Genomic DNA, 22121 nt, shown 5'->3' on the forward strand with positions numbered 1-22121 from the left:
TAGGGAGTTACTGTCTATGAGTGATTATTTTGTTGTATCACAAATCATAGATAATTTAACTAATTCTGTGTGCTTATAAATACCATGGGTAGATGCCATCTTAAATTAAGAATTGGTTATAAAATCATAAGTGAATGTGTAGTTATAGTAAACTGTCTATCTCGGCGTTAACATGCGCATCTGCTGTAACCTCCCCTCCCCTGTTTCTCTCTTTTCATTTCTTTGTACTTTTGTTGTTTTTTTTTTTCCTCTCTACTAAAACCAATATTGAGTTGATCAGGGTGCTTTACGTGCGTCTCAAGTGCCATAAAGCCTTAATAAATCATATTTCAAAGACACATACGGGCTTTGAATCCTCTGGTTTATAAGTCAGCAAAGGCACAAAGCCAGTGTTTTTCTTGTTCTGCTTCATATTAGGCTATAAAACAAGGGCTGCCCGGGGTGCTGTGCGCCAGCTTTATATCTCTCTTATATATTGAAGACACAAACAGAATGAAACTACAATCCGTTTTATCTTCTGAAACAGACCTTGATGCCTCATAGAATGCTGTAATTGTATATTTCTGTTGTAAGAAATGAAGTGTAACATTGTTTTGAAAAGTAAGCAGAGAGGGTTCTGTTATAAATAAAAAAGTGGCTATAAATACAGACTTTTTTTTTTATTTAGTGCAAATTCTACAAAATATCGCTTGCAACTTATTATAACATTATTGCACTGATTCTATAAATTTATCACACTCACGTTACCTTTGCGTCTGTTATTATTATTGATTGATAATCATACAAATACAGATGGGACATAAATAATACAGTAAGTAAAATCACAAATACATGAGGCAGTTATGCATAGGTAGCACAGGTGAGTGCGAGTAAGGTGAGTATGAGAAGGGAGAAGTGCCCTTTAGACTTAGCTGTGAGTAAAACCAAACACATACGTTATGATCTGCGCACTCCAAAGATTGGGGGAAAGGGGAAAGGGATGCTGCCACTACTCCAAGTGAAGAATAGCCTCTACTTCACAATACATTGCAATTTCAATATAGACAGAAGTCGGCGCAAGGGGAAGGGTTTGGAGACAGAGGGAGACAAACAGTAGACAAATGATGTATTTCCAAACTAAATAAGTCCTACCCCACTTCTTATGGGGAATGTTTCTGACGTTACCAGTTCAAAATCACAGTTCTATCAGGGTGTATGATGGTGCCCTTGATCACTTCTTAAGAAATGTTGTAGTTCCTCCTCAACCCGATTAGCATATATGCGGGGAAAGAAAAGAAAAAAATCCGCTCATAGCGTAAAATCGTATTCTACATTTATTAAAATAACATTAAAAACACTCACATTGAGCAGCGATATCTGTTCCCATAAAGGTATCTTTGTATATCAACCCTCAGAGTCCCACAGGAGAACGCGATTGAACAGTTCCTCGTGTCTTGAGTAACTCCAGCCGTCCTCAGTCTCAGAGTGCCGGAAAGGACCCTGTGACGTCCGGAGGGCGTGGTTACTCCGTGGATGTTTCCAATTGGTCCAACGCGTTTTGTCACAGATTGTGACTTCATCAGGGGTGTGTCTAGGGTCAGACTTTCCTCCTTTAAATACTGCTAGTCTTCCAATGGGGATGCCGCTCAATAATGCAGAACGGTTACCATGATATCCGCTTGTTACGATCTTGATGCCTTAGTCAGTATTAGCACAGGCTTACCTAGGGCGCGGAGTCTAACGGCCTTCCGGTCTTCACCAAGAACCACCACAAGGTAGTGTGGGCTTAACTGTCGAAGAACCGCAGGTCGCGACCCCCAGATTAGCCTACTGACGTAAGGGAGAAAGTTCTAAGTGATGGCAAGCAGACAAGAAAATAGACAATGCGGTGCAAGTACAGGCACTAACCGTGAATTCCAGGCGTAGTAGGTCTGGAACAGTAACCGGTAGATGCACGGAGGCAATGGGTGCGTGGCAGGATCCAGAGAATAGTCGGTAACACAGCCGGGTCGGTACACAGAAGGTATCAGGTATACAGTGCCAGAGGGAGATCCAGAGAATAGTCGGTAACACCGCCGGGTCGGTACACAGAAGGTATCAGGTATACGGTGCCAGAGGGAGATCCAGAGAATAGTCGATAACACAGCCGGGTCGGTACACAGAAGGTATCAGGTATACGGTGCCAGAGGGAGATCCAGAGAATAGTCGGTCACAGCCAGGTAGGTACACAGGAGTAGGAGGAATAGAGGGGTAAACAGGGAGCAGGATCACAGGAGTCAGGACACAGGAACTGTAGCCAGGAACAGGAAACACATTGCTCTGACACAGGCAGCGTGTCAGAGCAGGGAAGATATAGTAGTTTGAATTCCCCGCCTAGGAGTCACATGATCAGCAGCAGAGAGAAGCAGGAAGTGCGGCAGCGCTAACAGAAGCAGCGCTGAAGATATGGACACCGCTGTCAGCTCCCGCTGACAGCGCAGCGGAACGGGGACAAGGTAAGTTCCTAACAGTACCCCCCCCTTCAGGGGTGGCCTCCGGACAACCTATAAGGCTTTAGAGGGAACTTGGTATGGAATTTCTTCAACAAACTCGGAGCATGAAGGTCTCGTGCAGGAATCCAAGAACGCTCTTCAGGACCGTAACCTTTCCAGTCAACCAGGAACTGCAAGGAACCTCTGGAAATCCGAGAATCTAGAATCTCCTTCACCTCAAATTCCTGATCTGGTGCAGAAATAGCAGCAGGAGGTCTTCTTGAAGAGAAGAATTTGTTAACAACAAGTGGTTTGAGAAGGGAAATGTGGAAGACATTGGGAACCCTCAAGGTAGGGGGTAATTTTAATCTAAAGGCCACCGGATTAATGACCTCAATGATCTTGAAGGGACCGATAAATCGGGGAGCGAATTTCCTAGAAGGAACCAACAGGCGAAGATTCTTTGTAGACAACCACACTTTGTCACCAGGAGTGAGTAGTGGAGACGGTCTTCTTCTTTTGTCAAATGCTTTTTTACTGATGGCAGAGGTGTGAAGTAGTTTGCGTTTGATAAGATCCCACCTAGACGAGAAGTCCGATAGAAGGGAATCCACTGCAGGAACCCCAGAAGCGGTTAACTCTTTGAAGGGTGGAACTTTAGGATGAAATCCCTGAAGAGCAAAAAAGGGAGAAATGGAGGTAGAGTCATGTGAATTATTATTGTGGGCGAATTCTGCCCAAGGTAATAAATCAACCCAATCATCATGTTTAGCTGAAATGAAACATCTGAGGAATTTCTCCAATTCTTGATTCGTCCTTTCCGTGAGACCATTACTTTGCGGATGATATGCAGAAGAGAAATTTAACTTAATTCCACAAAGACGAGAAAAGGCCCTCCAAAAACTGTTACGATCTTGATGCCTTAGTCAGTATTAGCACAGGCTTACCTAGGGCGCGGAGTCTAACGGCCTTCCGGTCTTCACCAAGAACCACCGCAAGGTAGTGTGGGCTTAACTGTCGAAGAACCGCAGGTCGCGGCCCCCAGATTAGCCTACTGACGTAAGGGAGAAAGTTCTAAGTGATGGCAGGCAGACAAGAAAATAGACAATGCGGTGCAAGTACAGGCACTAACCGTGAATTCCAGGCGTAGTAGGTCTGGAACAGTAACCGGTAGATGCACGGAGGCAATGGGTGCGTGGCAGGATCCAGAGAATAGTCGGTAACACAGCCGGGTCGGTACACAGAAGGTATCAGGTATACGGTGCCAGAGGGAGATCCAGAGAATAGTCGGTAACACCGCCGGGTCGGTACACAGAAGGTATCAGGTATACGGTGCCAGAGGGAGATCCAGAGAATAGTCGATAACACAGCCGGGTCGGTACACAGAAGGTATCAGGTATACGGTGCCAGAGGGAGATCCAGAGAATAGTCGGTCACAGCCAGGTAGGTACACAGGAGTAGGAGGAATAGAGGGGTAAACAGGGAGCAGGATCACAGGAGTCAGGACACAGGAACTGTAGCCAGGAACAGGAAACACATTGCTCTGACACAGGCAGCGTGTCAGAGCAGGGAAGATATTGTAGTTTGAATTCCCCGCCCAGGAGTCACATGATCAGCAGCAGAGAGAAGCAGGAAGTGCGGCAGCGCTAACAGAAGCAGCGCTGAAGATATGGACACCGCTGTCAGCTCCCGCTGACAGCGCAGCGGAACGGGGACAAGGTAAGTTCCTAACACCGCTATGCCGGTTTCTGATGTTGTAATCAATCGAAAGGCAGACTTAACAGGACTATCAGCATATTTTACAAAGCGGGCAGTTCCACGGTTTGCATACTCTAAATGCATGATGTACGATATTCAGACACTGTTCTTGGATATAATGAAATGCACATAAACATTTGAAGCCCATTTTGCCCTTATTAAAGCTGAGTATGTCACAATTGTTTTCAGTCCCCCACAACCTGAGTCTAAATGTATACAGTGTGAGTGAATGAACTTAAACTTAACCTTTTCTTCCTTACTAGAGGAAAGAGGCAAGCTCAAAATCAATATTTAATCCTGAAGGTGTCAATGTCTTCAATCTGTATATCCACTTCGCTTCCTCACAATTAATTCTCTTGATAAAATCCCCTCCCCTCCAGTCCTCCTTTACCTCACAAATAGTAACAAATGTGATGCCTGATGGATTTTGTCCATGTTTTTCTTTGAAGTGTTTTGATAGGCTGTGTGTTTCTATACCCAACTTGATGTTACGAATGTGTTCTGTAATCCTGACCTTGAGTTGTCTCACCGTCCGCCCCACGTACTGTAACCCACACGGGCAGGTAATCAAATACACTATTCCCTTTGAGTCGCAGGTAAGTTTACTTTTAATATGGAACATTTCATGAGTGGTATTAGATTTAAATGTTTGTATACCTTTAGTGGTCTTGATTTTTTAAAATCCTCAGACCTCTTGGGATGATGTTTCTATTCCTATATACCTGTAATGTGTTTGCGTCCCACCATGTTTTTGCTTCTTTATATAAAATTTTCTCTAATTGTAAAAAGTTCTCACAAAAAGACATCTCATCCATACCCAGTACTTGTGTACTTGAAATCTTATTGAACACTGAATGGGCTAATTTAGAGACTTTTAAAGATCAAAGCGAAATCTTGAAAACTAGGTTCATAGAAAGGGGATACGATCTAAGTGGAATAGACAAGATCATAGAAAACACCAGTAGTAAAAATAGAGGAGAACTCCTTGTATATAAAAATAAACTACAGGATGAATCCAAAGTGAGAAACTTCTCATTTATCACTCAATACTCGGACTCTGCTCCGCAAGTCAGGAGATTACTGAGGAAACATTGGCACTTGCTCCTGCAGGATGAGATCCTAGGTAAATTACTACCAAAAAATCCACAAATTACGTTTAGGAGAGCACCAAATCTCAAAAACAAGCTAGTACATAGTTATTTACCTCAAAAATTAGAAAGGAAGGCAAACTGGCTTACGAAAGAAACTACAAAAAACAATTTCTATTACTGTACTAGATGTCTCCCATGTAGAACTGCAAAAATCAAGACCACTAAAGGTATACAAACATTTAAATCTAATACCACTCATGAAATGTTCCATATTAAAAGTAAACTTACCTGCGACTCAAAGGGAATAGTGTATTTGATTACCTGCCCGTGTGGGTTACAGTACGTGGGGCGGACGGTGAGACAACTCAAGGTCAGGATTACAGAACACATTCGTAACATCAAGTTGGGTATAGAAACACACAGCCTATCAAAACACTTCAAAGAAAAACATGGACAAAATCCATCAGGCATCACATTTGTTGCTATTTGTGAGGTAAAGGAGGACTGGAGGGGAGGGGATTTTATCAAGAGAATTAATTGTGAGGAAGCGAAGTGGATATACAGATTGAAGACATTGACACCTTCAGGATTAAATATTGATTTTGAGCTTGCCTCTTTCCTCTAGTAAGGAAGAAAAGGTTAAGTTTAAGTTCATTCACTCACACTGTATACATTTAGACTCAGGTTGTGGGGGACTGAAAACAATTGTGACATACTCAGCTTTAATAAGGGCAAAATGGGCTTCAAATGTTTATGTGCATTTCATTATATCCAAGAACAGTGTCTGAATATCGTACATCATGCATTTAGAGTATGCAAACCGTGGAACTGCCCGCTTTGTAAAATATGCTGATAGTCCTGTTAAGTCTGCCTTTCGATTGATTACAACATCAGAAACCGGCATAGCGGATATCATGGTAACCGTTCTGCATTATTGAACGGCATCCCCATTGGAAGACTAGCAGTATTTAAAGGAGGAAAGTCTGACCCTAGACACACCCCTGATGAAGTCACAATCTGTGACGAAACGCGTTGGGCCAATTGGAAACATCCACGGAGTAACCACGCCCTCCGGACGTCACAGGGTCCTTTCCGGCACTCTGAGACTGAGGACGGCTGGAGTTACTCAAGACACGAGGAACTGTTCAATCGCGTTCTCCTGTGGGACTCTGAGGGTTGATATACAAAGATACCTTTATGGGAACAGATATCGCTGCTCAATGTGAGTGTTTTTAATGTTATTTTAATAAATGTAGAATACGATTTTACGCTATGAGCGGATTTTTTTCTTTTCTTTCCCCGCATATATGGTAATCGGGTTGAGGAGGAACTACAACATTTCTTAAGAAGTGATCAAGGGCACCATCATACACCCTGATAGAACTGTGATTTTGAACTGGTAACGTCAGAAACATTCCCCATAAGAAGTGGGGTAGGACTTATTTAGTTTGGAAATACATCATTTGTCTACTGTTTGTCTCCCTCTGTCTCCAAACCCTTCCCCTTGCGCCGACTTCTGTCTATATTGAATTAGCTGTGAGTAAGCCATTTGTCACTTTAGTGAGGGTGGATCCAGTTGAGTGAAGGGGGTGTAAGCCGAACTGCAGAGGGACAAGAAGAGCATGGGACGAGGCGAGAGAAGGTGGGACAGATGATTGAGGACAAGTAGCTCATGAATTTTAAAAGCAATGGGGACAACAGGCGTTGGGTGAGAGGAAGCGGAGAAGTTTGTTGGGAACAAGGTCAAGGGGGTAGGTTGTAGAAGAAGTGGAAGAGAGAAGAGTGAGGATTTCAGACACAGTTACAGAAGGGTAGGAGCAGAGGGTGGCAAAGAGAGTGTTAGAGAGGCTGGGAGGGGGGCAGGAGAGTCGGAAGAGAATTATTTGTGGTTAGGTCAATTTTGACTTTAAAGTAGATACCAAAGTCAAGAGCGCTGATAGGCGAGAATACATGCAGTAGAGAACTGACAGTAGGAAAGAGCCATCAAGGGTTGTTGGACAGGATGAAGATGAGAGATGTTGTCGATACAGCATTCACAAGTGTCGAAATATTCCCTATTTATTTCTCTGTATTGATTCAGATTTCACAGAAAAAGCGAAGCCATCACACAGCCTATGTAGAAGGCTTAGCTCCTGATCACATGTGTACTCCACAGCTGGACTATATAGTTATAGGTTAACCACTAGCAAAAAAAGCTAAATGTCTCTAAAGTGCTATAGGCTAAATAGGTGTATCAAAACACAAATTTCAATAAAAAGTAAGATATTTTTACTAGAAAAGAGACAAGAGTCTGCAGCGTTCAAACTGGCACCTGGAAATCCCTATCGTATATCAAATGAAGTGAAATAGAAAATGCAAGCTCTAATGGCACCTCTGGGAATCACATTATATCCATAAAACATATTATAACAAAAACACACTGTCACTGAAGAAGAAATAAAGAAAGTGACAGTGTGTGTTTGTTATAATGTGTTTTATGGATGTAATGTGGTTCCCAGAGGTGCTATAGATTAACCAGCGATAAGGGCTATGTGAGCTCTTCATGCTGATATCTTGTAATGTTATTAGGGATGGGCGAATTGGTTTGGCACTGACTATTTGCAAATGGGTCCATACTGCTCACCAATGCATTTACAATGCATTGGTGAGCAGTATATCACAGGAGTACCATTAATGTTATTCCCTATGGGGCGCTAATACAGCAGCAATAATGGTAGCAGACCCTCCTCCCCTCAGAGATATCAGTGCCATTTTTGGCTTCAAAAGGCCAGAACTGTTCAAAGTGATAAATAATGTAAAAAATCAGGCAGCATGCTCCCCTCAGCAAATCCTTAACTAGCCACAGGGGTAGACAGCCTGAACTGGTTTCCACCAGTTCAATATAAATTAGTGAAATTGTCAAAACTATAGGCTATTTATCTCATTCCGCACTTGGCTTTGGAATGAAGCAAATTTCACCAGTGGTACTTAAGTGTTCCCCATGTAATTCTCCCCTTTCATTATTGTTCTGAATGGAACACCCCTAAAACTTTTGTTCCTCCTTGACACCTCCCTTATTATACCCCAACCAAATCATAGGGCAAAATGACTTGACACTTTAGCTCTATACGTAAATTATGAACTCCGCAGCATGCTAAATTTACATATATATAGTGAAATGCCATTCTGTGGAATATCAAAACTGAACGGTTGTATTTCTGAAACTTTACACAAGTGTGGAAATGTAATTAATCTCTACACAACCTTTTGCTCTGACGGCTCTCAGCACAGGTAATGTGCCCGCTGTGGTGAAAGGCCTCTCATGCTACAAAACCAAGTGCAGTCAGAAACGTGGCAATTCAACACATTGTTTTGTTTTTTTTCTAAATGTTCCTTACAGACAAATATTATATATGTGGATAGTCTATAAACAGGCACGGCGCTAACACTAGGTGGACCGAGGTGGTCAACAGAATTTGGGGGGTCGCCTTAAACACTAAATGAGTGACATAATTTTACTCACTCAGTGTCTTTCATTTCACCCTAGTGTCCGCTCACTAGGCGCCGGCGGCTGACATGGTGGAGCCGTAGCTTCTTACCTGTGAAGCTGTCGGCAGAGCCGTAACTTAGAATTCTAGCGCCTGGGGCGATAAAGACAAATGCCACTCCCCTAGCCCTCAATTTTAACCAAATTAACCTAACATATTCCTAAATTGCGCCCCCCCTCATAGTTGCGCCCTGGGCGGTCGCCCCTGTTGCACAGCCCTAGTTACGGCCCTGGCTGCCGGGTGCTGCCATTCAATGTTGGCAAAAGGCTTTCTAGTGAGGGCTGGGCTACGAAATCACTCCGAAAAGGAGAGGATGTCCCCCACCTCCTCTCTATGCACTGTAAGAAGCTGAGGACAAGTCAGTGAATATGAGGAGCTGTAGTAACCTATAAAAGAGGAGAAATGGAAATTGTGTTTTAATTTCACTATAGGATTATCATTCTTTGTTCTTCTTATTTGGTGTTATATCAACATTTTCCCACCGCTTCTGATGCTGATAAGTAAAAAGTGGGTGTAATTTAGTTCACACAATAATAAAATGTCACTTTTATAGAATATATTATGTAGTCCTTTTTCATGCATTTTTCCAATTGGACCAGCGCTTTATATTAAAAAAGTTACACTTTTAGAGTAATTGGATAACAGGATAATGTTCTATTTACTTAGACAAGCACAAATGCTACTACCTAAAAAGGTCCAAACACTGAACTTTTTATAAACTAAAAATATATTTTAATTTGGTGTAAAATTGTTTCGTTTTATTAAAGACCATTTAAGAACATTTGCATGTTCTGACACTTTTAAGGAATTATATACTATCTTTCTTCGATTCTAAGGTGTACTTTTATCTCCATATAAACATCTCTTAAACCGGGGTGCGTCTTAGAATCACAGGTGCGTCTTAGAATAGCAGGGGGAAACTCCGTCTCCAAGTTTGACCATTGTCGCTCCACCCCGCTCTCGGTATTCCATTGTTGATTAAAGTGTTGCTCGTTGCAAGTGTGGAGCCACCTTTATTTAATTACAGTGGAGCTGTATTACATTCGACTTGATCCCTTATTGCAATCAAAATATTGTCAAAAAGATTGCACTACGAAGCCACATTAAAACAAAAGTTACTGTGTATGGAGAAGAAGATAAAAATAGAGCTGCGAGACGACATTTTGACATAAATGTTCATTGTTGGAGAAATTATTGCAATTCCATATAATCAAAGCTTTGTTTTCTGTTGGTGGTACTGAAATTAGTGTGTGTCTTACAATCAATGGTATCTTAGAATCGATAGAATACAGTATGTCACAGGAAAACCATAGAATCCAGGTATTTGGTGTAATGCCTAGGTCAGGCCTGTCCAACCTGCGGCCCTCCAGATGTTGTGAAACTACAAGTCCCAGCATGCCCTTCCAGCTATCAACAGGTTGTCTCCTGGCAAAGCATGCTGGGACTTGTAGTTTCACAACACCTGGAGGGCCGCAGGTTGGACAGGCCTGGCCTAGGTTATCTATCAAGAAGCAGACATTGTGTCTCACTTAGAGATGGACGCATTTGCTCTCCAAGCAGTGGTCAAAGACTCCTACTGCTGTCATTGTAATACTATCAAATTCTATTAGCTTATATTTTCCATACTACAATTTCTAAATTTTCAATTCAACCACTGGCTCAGAGCATAGGTGTAAATGTTTTGCAGCCAAAAAGTGTACTTATGTCTGTTGAGTTGCATGCATCTCAAGAGACGTCCAACTTATAAATAATAGTAATTGCACCAGGTGTGCGTAAGGCATACAAGTGCAACAGATGTGACTTGACAATGTTTAGTAGTAAATGTGATAGTCACATTACCTTATTTGTACACAACACAATTATGTAATGAAACGTCCAATAAACAAGAAAGAATAGTGTTTTGACAGTGTTAAAAATAAATGTAAAGTTGCATCTTCCAAATAAAATGGAATAGAGTAAAAACAGCTCCCATCCCTTGTTTTCCTGTTTAAAATGAAATAGGAATCTTCTTTCACACAGTAGCCCAAATGGAAATGACAAATAAGAGCAACATGGCGGCTTAGTGGTTAGCACTTCTGCCTCACAGCACTGGGCTCATGAGGTCAATTCCTGACCATGGCCTTATCTGTGTGGAGTTTATATGTTCTCCCTGTCTTTTGCGTGGGTTTCCTCCGGGTGCTCCGGTTTCCTTCTACACTCCAAAAACATACTGGTAGGTTAATTGTCTGCTATTATATTGGCCCTAGTCACTCACTCTCTGTCTGTGTGTGTGTGTGTGTTAGGAAATTTAGACTGTAAGCTCCAGTGGGGCAGGGACTGATATGAATGAGTTCTCTGTAAAGTGCTGTGGAATTAGTGGCGCTATATAAATAGATGATGATGATGATGATGATGATGATGATGAAGTAATATGAATAGAGGCCGCTACTTGATACAATATAGCTACATGAATGAAGTAGTATCAGTTAGAGAAGTTGCTAGATACTGCTGCTGATAGTGGGTACCAATAGACCTAAGAGGTATATCTGGGGATTTATTCAGGCCCGGCGCTCCCATTAGGCAAGGTTAGGCACTTGCCTAGGGCGCCGGGCTCTGGAGGGCACCTGGAGGGCGCCAAAGTATTCTAAAATACTTTAAAACTGTGCGGTGACCGCTGACCATACCTGTCACGGCCGCCGCACAGCATTCAGATGGACGGGGAGGGGGGGAAGAGGCTATTTTGTCACCACCGCCGCCTCTCTGCTCCGTCTCCTCCCCTCCACTTACTAGTGTCAGTGAGTGAAGGGGAGGAGACGGAGCAGAGAGGCGGCGGTGGTGAGACAAGGTAAGGGGAGGAGGGAGGAGGGCGGCGATTTTTTAAAAATGCCTAGGGCGCCGTGGACCCTAGCACCGGCCCTGGATTTATCCATGTCTAATGATGTTGCATCTCCAGGGAATGTATGAACATTGCCTTTCTGTACTCAACATACAAACTATCCAGGTATAAAGGGACACAAGTCTACAATATCCACAAATCTAGATATAAATGCATTTTGGTGCATATCTGCAATATGGAAATGCATACATTCACTCCAGAAAATATGGCCTGTGCACCCTAGGTTTAATGCTATTGGGTGAATGATGTAGAAGGATGTAGGGATAATTGTAGATTATAGACTTAGCAATAGCATGCACTGCCAATCTATTGCAACCAGAGCCAATATGATATTAACTAAAAAAAAAATGGATAAGATAGCGCAATTCTCGAATCGGCACAGGTATTTATTAATCACATATATAAAACCAATAAAAGTGTATATCACCATAGGCATAAATATGCCTACGAGATATTACAATACACACTGGAGTTGCTAATAGACAATCATTAGTATGAAGTACATATATGGAGTTGTTGGTGCAGCTTAATAAATGCCAATGCAGCACCTAATGCAGGAAGTTAAATCATGGAATAGAGTTCACCTGGGTTCCAGGACACCAAATGTAATGTAGATGAAATGTCACTGTATTCAAAAGAGACTTGTAGAATAAAGCCACACATCCGTGTGTGTGGAAGATGACGTCCTCCTTAATGTCTCCTATGCCAATATATACGGGACCTAGGCGGCATATAGCGCTATAAAGTTGTAAATGAGCTTGTATTGTCAGCATGTGTGCTGTGCTCGGTATCTTGCGCTCCCCGTATAGGCTCTCTCATTCAGTGTTGGAGTTTGACAGCCCCCCCTGCGGCACTGATTAAGTGTAAAAACATATAGCGCTGAATAATAAAGGTGAGCTTGTATTTCAAGCTTGTGCGCTGTATTAGGCACTCTCCACTTTGGGTTCTTTGTCCGATATTGGAGTGTGTCAACCCGCCTGCGGTTCTAGTATAATGTAAGGGCATATATTGTCAGCCCATATAACTGAGACAACGTCCTCCACTTGCGGTTTAAGGATATGCCCGTATATGCTGGAAATGTGTTAATTGTTATCATGTATTAAAAAGAGTATACATTCAAAAGAAAAGTTCAGAAAAAGAAAAAGAGTTCAGAGAAGGACAACTAAATTAATAATATGTATGGAAGATCTCCGTTATGAGCAAAGACTGTCTGAGTTAAATTTTTTCACACTAAGGAAGGGAAGATTGACCACCGTGTATAAATATATTAATGGCCAATTTCAAACATCTGTCAAACCGGTTCAGTTTGAGGTCCCCACGAAGAACACAAGGCCTAGGTGAGGATTAAGAGCCATGAAACCGTGGAATGCATTAATTAAAGAACTGGTATTAGCAGACATGTAGAAAACATTAAGAAAGGTTCGGAAACTTTCCCAGCAAAAGAGTATAGACAAGTCCACATAACATATTTCTTTTAAAAATATATTTTGATACAGTTTATTGGTTGCTCTATGCCAAAAGTTAAGATTCTCATGTGTTTCTTACATGGATCACTGATTGCAATAATTGGAGTTCATTCTTTTCTTTCTCCCTTTTCTGACATTGCAGAAGGTTGTTAAGTGATCGTATTTCAGGTTTTTGTGAGCCACAAACACAGATGTATTTATAGGAAGCACTGACCCATTTAGTGAAGCTGCAAACCCATATCAGGTCATGTTGAACGTCTCTCATTGACAATAAGGCATATTACCATGCACACTCTTTTTTTGTAGCTCACAAAACTAAGAAATATTACCTGCTAACCATATTACTGCTGGGAAAACTTGCAATTTAGTTCACAAAATTATTTGCACTGCGTCATGGTTGTATTCGTTTTACAGTTGCATTTTGACCCAAAACCCCTACCCAAGTTTTTCTATGGGGCCTTGCTATGCAGTGATCCGCCTTTACACAAACAATATTTTGCCTTCAGTTGTGATAGTATTTTTACTTGCGTTCAGGAGGTTGCCTAGACTTTCTCTACTTTCACTTACATTAAGCATAAGTAAATGGCACATGCAACGCTCTCGAAAGCAACTAATAACCCAAGTGAATATCAGCTCATTGGAAATAATAGCTTCCCTATTCAGACCTTTTACATGGTTTGTGCTAATGTTAAAAACACTAGTGCAAACCACGAAGTTGATGCCAGTGAGTATGAGACTTAAACAAAATCTAAATTGAATTATTTTTATTACAAGACATGTTAACACATGTTAAATAACGGCTACAAGATTAAAATGTGCGTTTAACCTTGTCCAAAGTGATGTTTTTAAAAGCACTCAATTCTTGTCTTCTTGCACCTCTGCTTCAGTTGCTTATTAGAAGTAGAGATGGTCACTGACCCCCGTGTTTTGGTTTTGGATTCGGTTTTGGATCTGGATTACCGTCGTGTTTTGGTTTTGGTTTTGGTTTTGCAAAACCGCCATTGCGTGTTTTGGTTTTGGTTTTGGTTTTGTTTGGTTTTGTTTTGCTATTTTTTGGGAAAATCCATGTTTTTGGGCCTAAATTAACCCAATTTAGTGCTCCAACTGTTTTAGAGACAAGTAATCTAATTGTTGAGGTAATAAATCATCCAAAAAAACAGTTTAATTCTTCGTTGGTAGGCCTATTCTACACACAAAACAGATTGTCTTCCTCTCCATCTATGCATATTGGCAATGCAGCCATCGTCTTTGAATGTATATTACACCCTACACTTATAGTTAAATATGTAAAGAAATGGAAAAAGCCAGTTTGCTTTCTGTCTCTCAAGGCCCCCCTCCACTTGTATAAAATAGCAAAAAATTCAGCCATTATAGACTGTACAATATTAATTGACATGGAGAAAGCCAGTTTGGTTTCTGTCTCTCTAGGCCCCCCTCCACTTGTATAAAATACTAAAAAATTCAGCCATTATAGACTGTACAATATTAATTGACATGGAGAAAGACAGTTTGGGGTCACTCTGTCTCTCTAGGCCCCCCTCCACTTGTATAAAATACCAAAAAATTCAGCCATTATAGACTGTACAATATTAATTGACATGGAGAAAGCCAGTTTGGTTTCTGTCTCTCTAGCCCCCCCTCCACTTGTATAAAATACTAAAAAATTCAGCCATTATAGACTGTACAATATTAATTGACATGGAGAAAGACAGTTTGGGGTCACTCTGTCTCTCTAGGCCCCCCTCCACTTGTATAAAATACCAAAAAATTCAGCCATTATAGACTGTACAATATTAATTGACATGGAGAAAGCCAGTTTGGTTTCTGTCTCTCTAGGCCCCCCTCCACTTGTATAAAATACTAAAAAATTCAGCCATTATAGACTGTACAATATTATGAAAAATGGACAAAGCCAGTTTAGGGTCACTCTGTCTATGACACCCTACCCTTAAGGATAAATTGCCCTAACAGCAGCCTTTCAAGATGGTATGTGATATGGAAATGCCACAAGTCCCTTTCCTCTTTGGGGGTAGATTGCACCCTACACTTACATAGAAAGTTTTAAAAAGATGTTATTGGCATCATCTTCAGCTTCATCCTCACCCTCATCAGTGTGTACGTCATCATCACAGACTATCAATTCATCGCCGCTTGAATCCGCCATTAGAGAACAGTCAGTGCTTGGATGTCTTGGATGGTGAAGGCCTTCCTCGTGGAAGATGTAGTTCATTTTTATAAACATCATTTTCTCCACATTTTTGGGAAGTAACCTTCTACGGCGATCACTGACTAAGTTCCCTGCTGTGCTGAACACTCGTTCAGAGTACACACTGGAGGGTGGGCAGCTTAGGTATTGCAAAGCAAGTTTGTACATGGGTTTCCAAATGGCTTGCTTTTCTTCCCAGTAAGGAAAGGGACTGTCTGACATTTCCATATCAACTACCTCTTGAAAGTAATCCTCCACCATCCTTTGCATGTTTATACTCATATTGGATGGACTTATGGGCAAAGTGACACTTTTTTTTGAAAAATCCTTCAAACCAGCCCAGATGTTAAATTGTTCTCGTCTGCCCCCTGTGTCTTCCCTGCTTCTTTTTTGGAAATTTAATTTTTTACGAGCAACAGCTTGAGAAAGTGAAGGAGGACACGTCGTCAAGCCGAGGCCCAGTTCAGCGGCCAACTTGCTGAGCAATAGCTCCTTGCAAAAGTTCACATCTCGCTCATTTACAAGTAAAGACTCAATGTAGGTTTTAAACCTTGGATCAAGCACAGTGGCCAAAACGTACTGATCCGAGTTCAAGATCTTAATAACTCGAGGATCATTGTGAAGCGAATTAAGTACTTGATCGACAAGGCCAACATACTTTGCTGAATTGCTTGCTTTCAGCTCCTCCTTCATTTTCTCAAGCTGCTTTTCCAATAGTCTAATTAAAGGAATGACTTGGCTCAAACTAGCAGAGTCTGCACTGACCTCACATGTCACAACTTCAAATGGTTTCAGCACCTTGCACAGCACTGAAAGGATTCCCCACTGTGCAAGAGTGAAATACATCCCCCCTCCTTTCCCAATGTCATGACTTGTGCAATATGCTTGGATGGCTTTGCGCTGTTCCTCCATCCTCTGAAGCATGTACAGGGTGGAATTCCACCGAGTTACCACCTCTTGCTTAAGTTGGTGGCAGGGCAAGTTAAACTGCTCTTGGAGCTGCTGTAATCTCCTACATGCTGTGGCTGAATGCCTGAAATGGCCTGAAATTTTACGGGCCACCGAAAGCATCTCCTGCACCTCACGGTTATTTCGTAGGAAGCTCTGCACCACCAAGTTGATGGTGTGAGCAAAACAGGGAATATGTTGGAAATCACCCAGCTGTAATGCTCGCACTATATTGTTGGCGTTATCTGAAATGACATACCCTGGGGAGAGTCCGAGTGGTATAAGCCATGCATCAATCACATCTCTCAGTTTGCGTAACAAATTGTCAGCCGTATGCCTGTTAGTGAAGCCGGTGATACAAAGAGTGGCCTGCCTGTGACAAATGTTACGTAGTGGTGTACATGCTGCTGCTGTTCCTGCTGGTGAAGGTGAATGACCAACCCAGTGGGCTGTCACAGTCATATAGTCTTTGGTTTGGCCACTTCCACTTGTCCACATATCTGTGGTTAAGTGAACAGTGGGCAGAATGGCATTTTTCAGCGCAATCTCTACATTTTTACACACTTTTTGGTATAGTTGTGGAATAGCTTTACGGGAGAAATGGTGTCGCGATGGAATTCTGTAACGCGGACACAAAACCTCAATTAACTGTGAAAAACCAGCTGCGTTTATTGTGGAGATTGGACGCAGATCTAACACTAACATTGCAGCCATGGCGTCTGTGATTCGCTTGGCGACTGGGTGACTGCTGTCATATTTGCTTCCCCTCGCAAATGATTGTTTCACAGTTAATTGCTGAAATGTAGGACTGCTCATTTTATTCACCTGCCTCTGGGATGACGATTCACCCCCAGCAGCAGCAACAGCAGCAGCAGGACTAACGCTTTCTTCAGAGGAATCAATAATAGTGCCGGAGTCATCCAGCCTTAAGTGGGATGCCGGGCTAACTCCGAGCGCTACTGAGGATATTGATGAGGATGGTGTGGTGGGTGTATTTTGTAGCCGTCGGTATGTCGGTGAGCGGAGGGTCTTAGCTGATGAGGGAGTGCTTGTATTCTTTTGGGAAGAACTTTCAGCTTTTCCCAACACTTTGCCATGAACTCTCGTTAAATGGCGTAACATAGACGAGGTTCCAAGATGGTTAAGGTCCCTCCCTCGACTGACTGTGGCTTCACATACACTACAAATGGCTATACAATTGTTGTCTGGATTTGGGTAGAAATAATTCCACACATAAGAAGTGGATTTTTTTGTTTTATGCCCAGGCATGACAATGGCCTTTTTCTTGTCACGTGCCAGAACTGCTGCCACTGGTGCAGGACTTACACAAACAACCTCATCCTCATCAACATCCTCATTAGCGCCCTCGTCGCCTACACAAATCTCCCCCTCATCCTCTTCTAATTCCAAAGTGGCATCCTCAATTTGGGTATCACCGGCTACACTCGGGCTATTAAGGCACACATCAGCAGAATGCTCACGATTAGACATCCCACTGTTGGATGGACTCTCCACAGGGATTGTTGTCATTTGTCAATCAGAGCAAATATTCTCCTGTAATGCCTCACTGGTATCTTGCAGCTCAGCTTTGACGCGTAACAGTAGTTGTGCACCAATTGTAGCCTGGGTAACTTTTTGGGATCTGCCACTAATAGCCAAAGGTGAAGGCCTCATTCTCTCTTTGCCACTGCGTGTGTAGAATGGCATGCTTGCAATTTTTTTTTTATCGTCACTTAACTTTTGCTCAGTTACACTTCTTTTTCGCTTCAATACAGTAAATTTTTTTTTGGTTTTTGTTTTTTGCACTAATTTGAAAACACTCTGTTGTTTGACATCGCCTTGGCCAGATGACGTACTGGGAACACTAACATCAGGACTGGTGACAGAACCTGGTTGCTCATTTAGATCATATGTGGACTGCTTTGAATCCATTCTGAGCGCAAACCACTGAGGAGTGCTAAAAATTATTGAGTAGATACTGCTGACAGATATGACTTTTGACAGCCAGAAATATTAATGCACAATTAGGGAGGACACCCCAAAAACACTGAGGAGTGCTACAAATTATTGAGTAGATACTGCTGACAGATATGACTTTTGACAGCCAGAAATATTAATGCACAATTAGGGAGGACACCCCAAAAACACTGAGGAGTGCTAAAAATTATTGAGTAGATACTGCTGACAGATATGACTTTTGACAGCCAGAAATATTAATGCACAATTAGGGAGGACACCCCAAAAACACTGAGGAGTGCTACAAATTATTGAGTAGATACTGCTGACAGATATGACTTTTGACAGCCAGAAATATTAATGCACAATTAGGGAGGACACCCCAAAAACACTGAGGAGTGCTAAAAATTATTGAGTAGATACTGCTGACAGATATGACTTTTGACAGCCAGAAATATTAATGCACAATTAGGGAGGACACCCCAAAAACACTGAGGAGTGCTACAAATTATTGAGTAGATACTGCTGACAGATATGACTTTTGACAGCCAGAAATATTAATGCACAATTAGGGAGGACACCCCAAAAACACTGAGGAGTGCTAAAAATTATTGAGTAGATACTGCTGACAGATATGACTTTTGACAGCCAGAAATATTAATGCACAATTAGGGAGGACACCCCAAAAACACTGAGGAGTGCTACAAATTATTGAGTAGATACTGCTGACAGATATGACTTTTGACAGCCAGAAATATTAATGCACAATTAGGGAGGACACCCCAAAAACACTGAGGAGTGCTAAAAATTATTGAGTAGATACTGCTGACAGATATGACTTTTGACAGCCAGAAATATTAATGCACAATTAGGGAGGACACCCCAAAAACACTGAGGTGTGCTACAAATTATTTAGTAGATAATGCTGACAGATATGACTTTTGACAGCCAGAAATATTAATGCACAATTATGGGGGACACCCCAAAAGCGCTGGGGAGTGCCAAATATGAAGAAAAAATAATAAACCTCTATCCTCCTCTCTGCACTAGCGATTTTGGTTAGAGCAATTGCAAGAACAATATGGTATTCTCTGTCCCTGCTCTAATTAGCCTATGACTACACCCTGCTCTCTCCCTCTGTCAAATGGCGATGGATTGCTGTGGAGGCGTGTATTTATAAAGTTGAAGTATCGCGAGAACCGAGTCCCGAGATCCGACGACGTCACAATGACGTTCGGCCTCGATTTGGATTCGGAATGGGCGGGAGAGTACCGAGCTGCTCAGCTCGGTACTCGGATACCCAAAGTTCGGGTGGGTTCGGTTCTCGGAGAACCGGACCCGCCCATCTCTAATTAGAAGAGCTGTGTTATTACCTCTCCTTGTGTTAAGTAACAGTAAGTGTAATGATGTTTAATTGTTTGTTCCCAGGTGTTTAGATGGCTGTTCTGTGAGGGTCTCTGGAAGAATATTTCTGAAACGCAACCATCATGAATAGAAACAACAGTCCTTTATATGCAAGAGGTAAAAGTGTAAGTAGAAATTTCTCCACTCTCAAATCATTCTCCTATGGTTGAAGATTACAAGCCATATTTTGTATTTGCTGTCTTATGTCATAAAATTTTATGCAGGAAGTGGGCTTTTATTGCCTTGGTGAACAGTGTTAGACTGAAAAATATTCTGTGATATTATACTTTATAATAGTTGATCATTTTTTTTCTATAATAGTTTTATTGTGTTTTTGGATTCCAATAAGACCAGTGATTAAGTTAACAGACTATATAACAATAACCCTGCGAAACGCGCTGTCATCTCGATAAGAATCCCTCTGTAACCTTTGTGTGACCTTCAATGTAAGTCCCGTTGACTTCTAGTATTCCAGGGGCCTGAAAGTAGAATATTTACGAGATCTCTCCCTTGCTGTATATTATACAGATATTAGAAATCACAAAGAAGTGCCACAATTTTATTGTTGTGTTATTCCTTGTAATATACAAGTTTTCTTAAAACACTATAGTGATGACATCAAAATTCGCTGATTATAAGCAATTACATCAGAAATCACTGTACAGATATTATTTACAGGAGTTTATACATATTATTAGTGGGATTGGGTTGGGGAAAAAAAGAAAAACTTATATGTGCCACAAAAATAGCAAAATGTAAAGTATTGGATTATCTATTAAGGCATAATTGTCTATTGGCCTAGCTTCCTTCATCAATATGGGTGAGTGAATAATGGCGAAGAATTGCCATATTTGTGTAGGATATTCTGGAAAGCATGAACATATATATATATACAGATTTACCATTGTAGTAAAGTGCTCATTCTTGTAGAAATAACTTAATTATAGTCATAACTTCGAATATGGTATAATAATGGAACTTTGCAATTTATAATTTTTATTTTAATAGAAAAGGTGCATATATATTAGAGATGGGCGGGTCCGGTTCTCCGAGAACCGAACCCACCCGAACTTTGGGTATCCGAGTACCGAGCTGAGCAGCTCGGTACTCTCCCGCCCGTTCCGAATCCAAATCGAGGCCGAACGTCATTGTGACGTCGTCGGATCTCGGGGCTCGGTTCTCGCGATACTTCAACTTTATAAATACACGCCTCCACAGCAATCCATCGCCATTCGACAGAGGGAGAGAGCAGGGTGTAGTCATAGGATAATTAGAGCAGGGACAGAGAATACAATATTGTTCTTGCAATTGCTCTAACCAAAATCGCTAGTGCAGAGAGGAGGATAGAGGTTTATTATTTTTTCTTCATATTTGGCACTCCCCAGCGCTTTTGGGGTGTCCTCCCTAATTGTGCATTAATATTTCTGGCTGTCAAAAGTCATATCTGTCAGCAGTATCTACTAAATAATTTTTAGCACTCCTCAGTGCTTTTGGGGTGTCCTCCCTAATTGTGCATTAATATTTCTGGCTGTCAAAAGTCATATCTGTCAGCAGTATCTACTAAATAATTTTTAGCACTCCTCAGTGCTTTTGGGGTGTCCTCCCTAATTGTGCATTAATATTTCTGGCTGTCAAAAGTCATATCTGTCAGCAGTATCTACTAAATAATTTGTAGCACTCCTCAGTGCTTTTGGGGTGTCCTCCCTAATTGTGCATTAATATTTCTGGCTGTCAAAAGTCATATCTGTCAGCAGTATCTACTAAATAATTTTTAGCACTCCTCAGTGTTTTTGGGGTGTCCTCCCTAATTGTGCATTAATATTTCTGGCTGTCAAAAGTCATATCTGTCAGCAGTATCTACCAAATAATTTTTAGCACTCCCCAGTGGTTTGCGCTCAGAATGGATTTAAAGCAGTCCACATATGATCTGAATGAGCAACCAGGTTCTGTCACCAGTCCTGATGTTAGTGTTCCCAGTACGTCATCTGGCCAAGGCGATGTCAAACAACAGAGTGTTTCCAAATTAGTGCAAAAAACAAAACCCCCCAAAAAATTTACTGTATTGAAGCGAAAAAGAAGTGTAACTGAGCAAAAGTTAAGTGACGATAAAAAAAAAATTGCAAGCATGCCATTCTACACACGCAGTGGCAAAGAGAGAATGAGGCCTTCACCTTTGGCTATTAGTGGCAGATCCCAAAAAGTTACCCAGCCTACAATTGGTGCACAACTACTGTTACGCGTCAAAGCCGAGCTGCAAGATAACAGTGAGGCATTACAGGAGAATATTTGCTCTGATTCACAAATGACAACAATCCCTGTGGAGAGTCCATCCAACAGTGGGATGTCTAATCGTGAGCATTCTGCTGATGTGTGCCTTAATAGCCCGAGTGTAGCCAGTGATACCCAAATTGAGGATGCCACTTTGGAATTAGAAGAGGAT

At 41.6% G+C, this 22121-nt stretch overlaps 1 protein-coding gene across 2 annotated transcripts in view; it reads left to right on the forward strand.

The window, feature by feature from the left end:
* The window catches only part of LOC142099605 (3',5'-cyclic-AMP phosphodiesterase 4D-like), a 609556-nt gene that overhangs the window by 235518 nt on the left and 351917 nt on the right, over nucleotides 1-22121 (forward strand). For both annotated transcript variants that reach the window (XM_075183223.1, XM_075183234.1), the window contains exon 2: nucleotides 19706-19806. In XM_075183223.1, coding sequence (XP_075039324.1) covers nucleotides 19765-19806 — 42 coding nt within the window. In that variant the 5' untranslated portion in view covers nucleotides 19706-19764. The remainder of the gene's footprint in view (nucleotides 1-19705; nucleotides 19807-22121) is intronic.

This window comes from Mixophyes fleayi, chromosome 1, assembly GCF_038048845.1.
Source record: "Mixophyes fleayi isolate aMixFle1 chromosome 1, aMixFle1.hap1, whole genome shotgun sequence".
NCBI lineage: Eukaryota > Metazoa > Chordata > Amphibia > Anura > Limnodynastidae > Mixophyes > Mixophyes fleayi.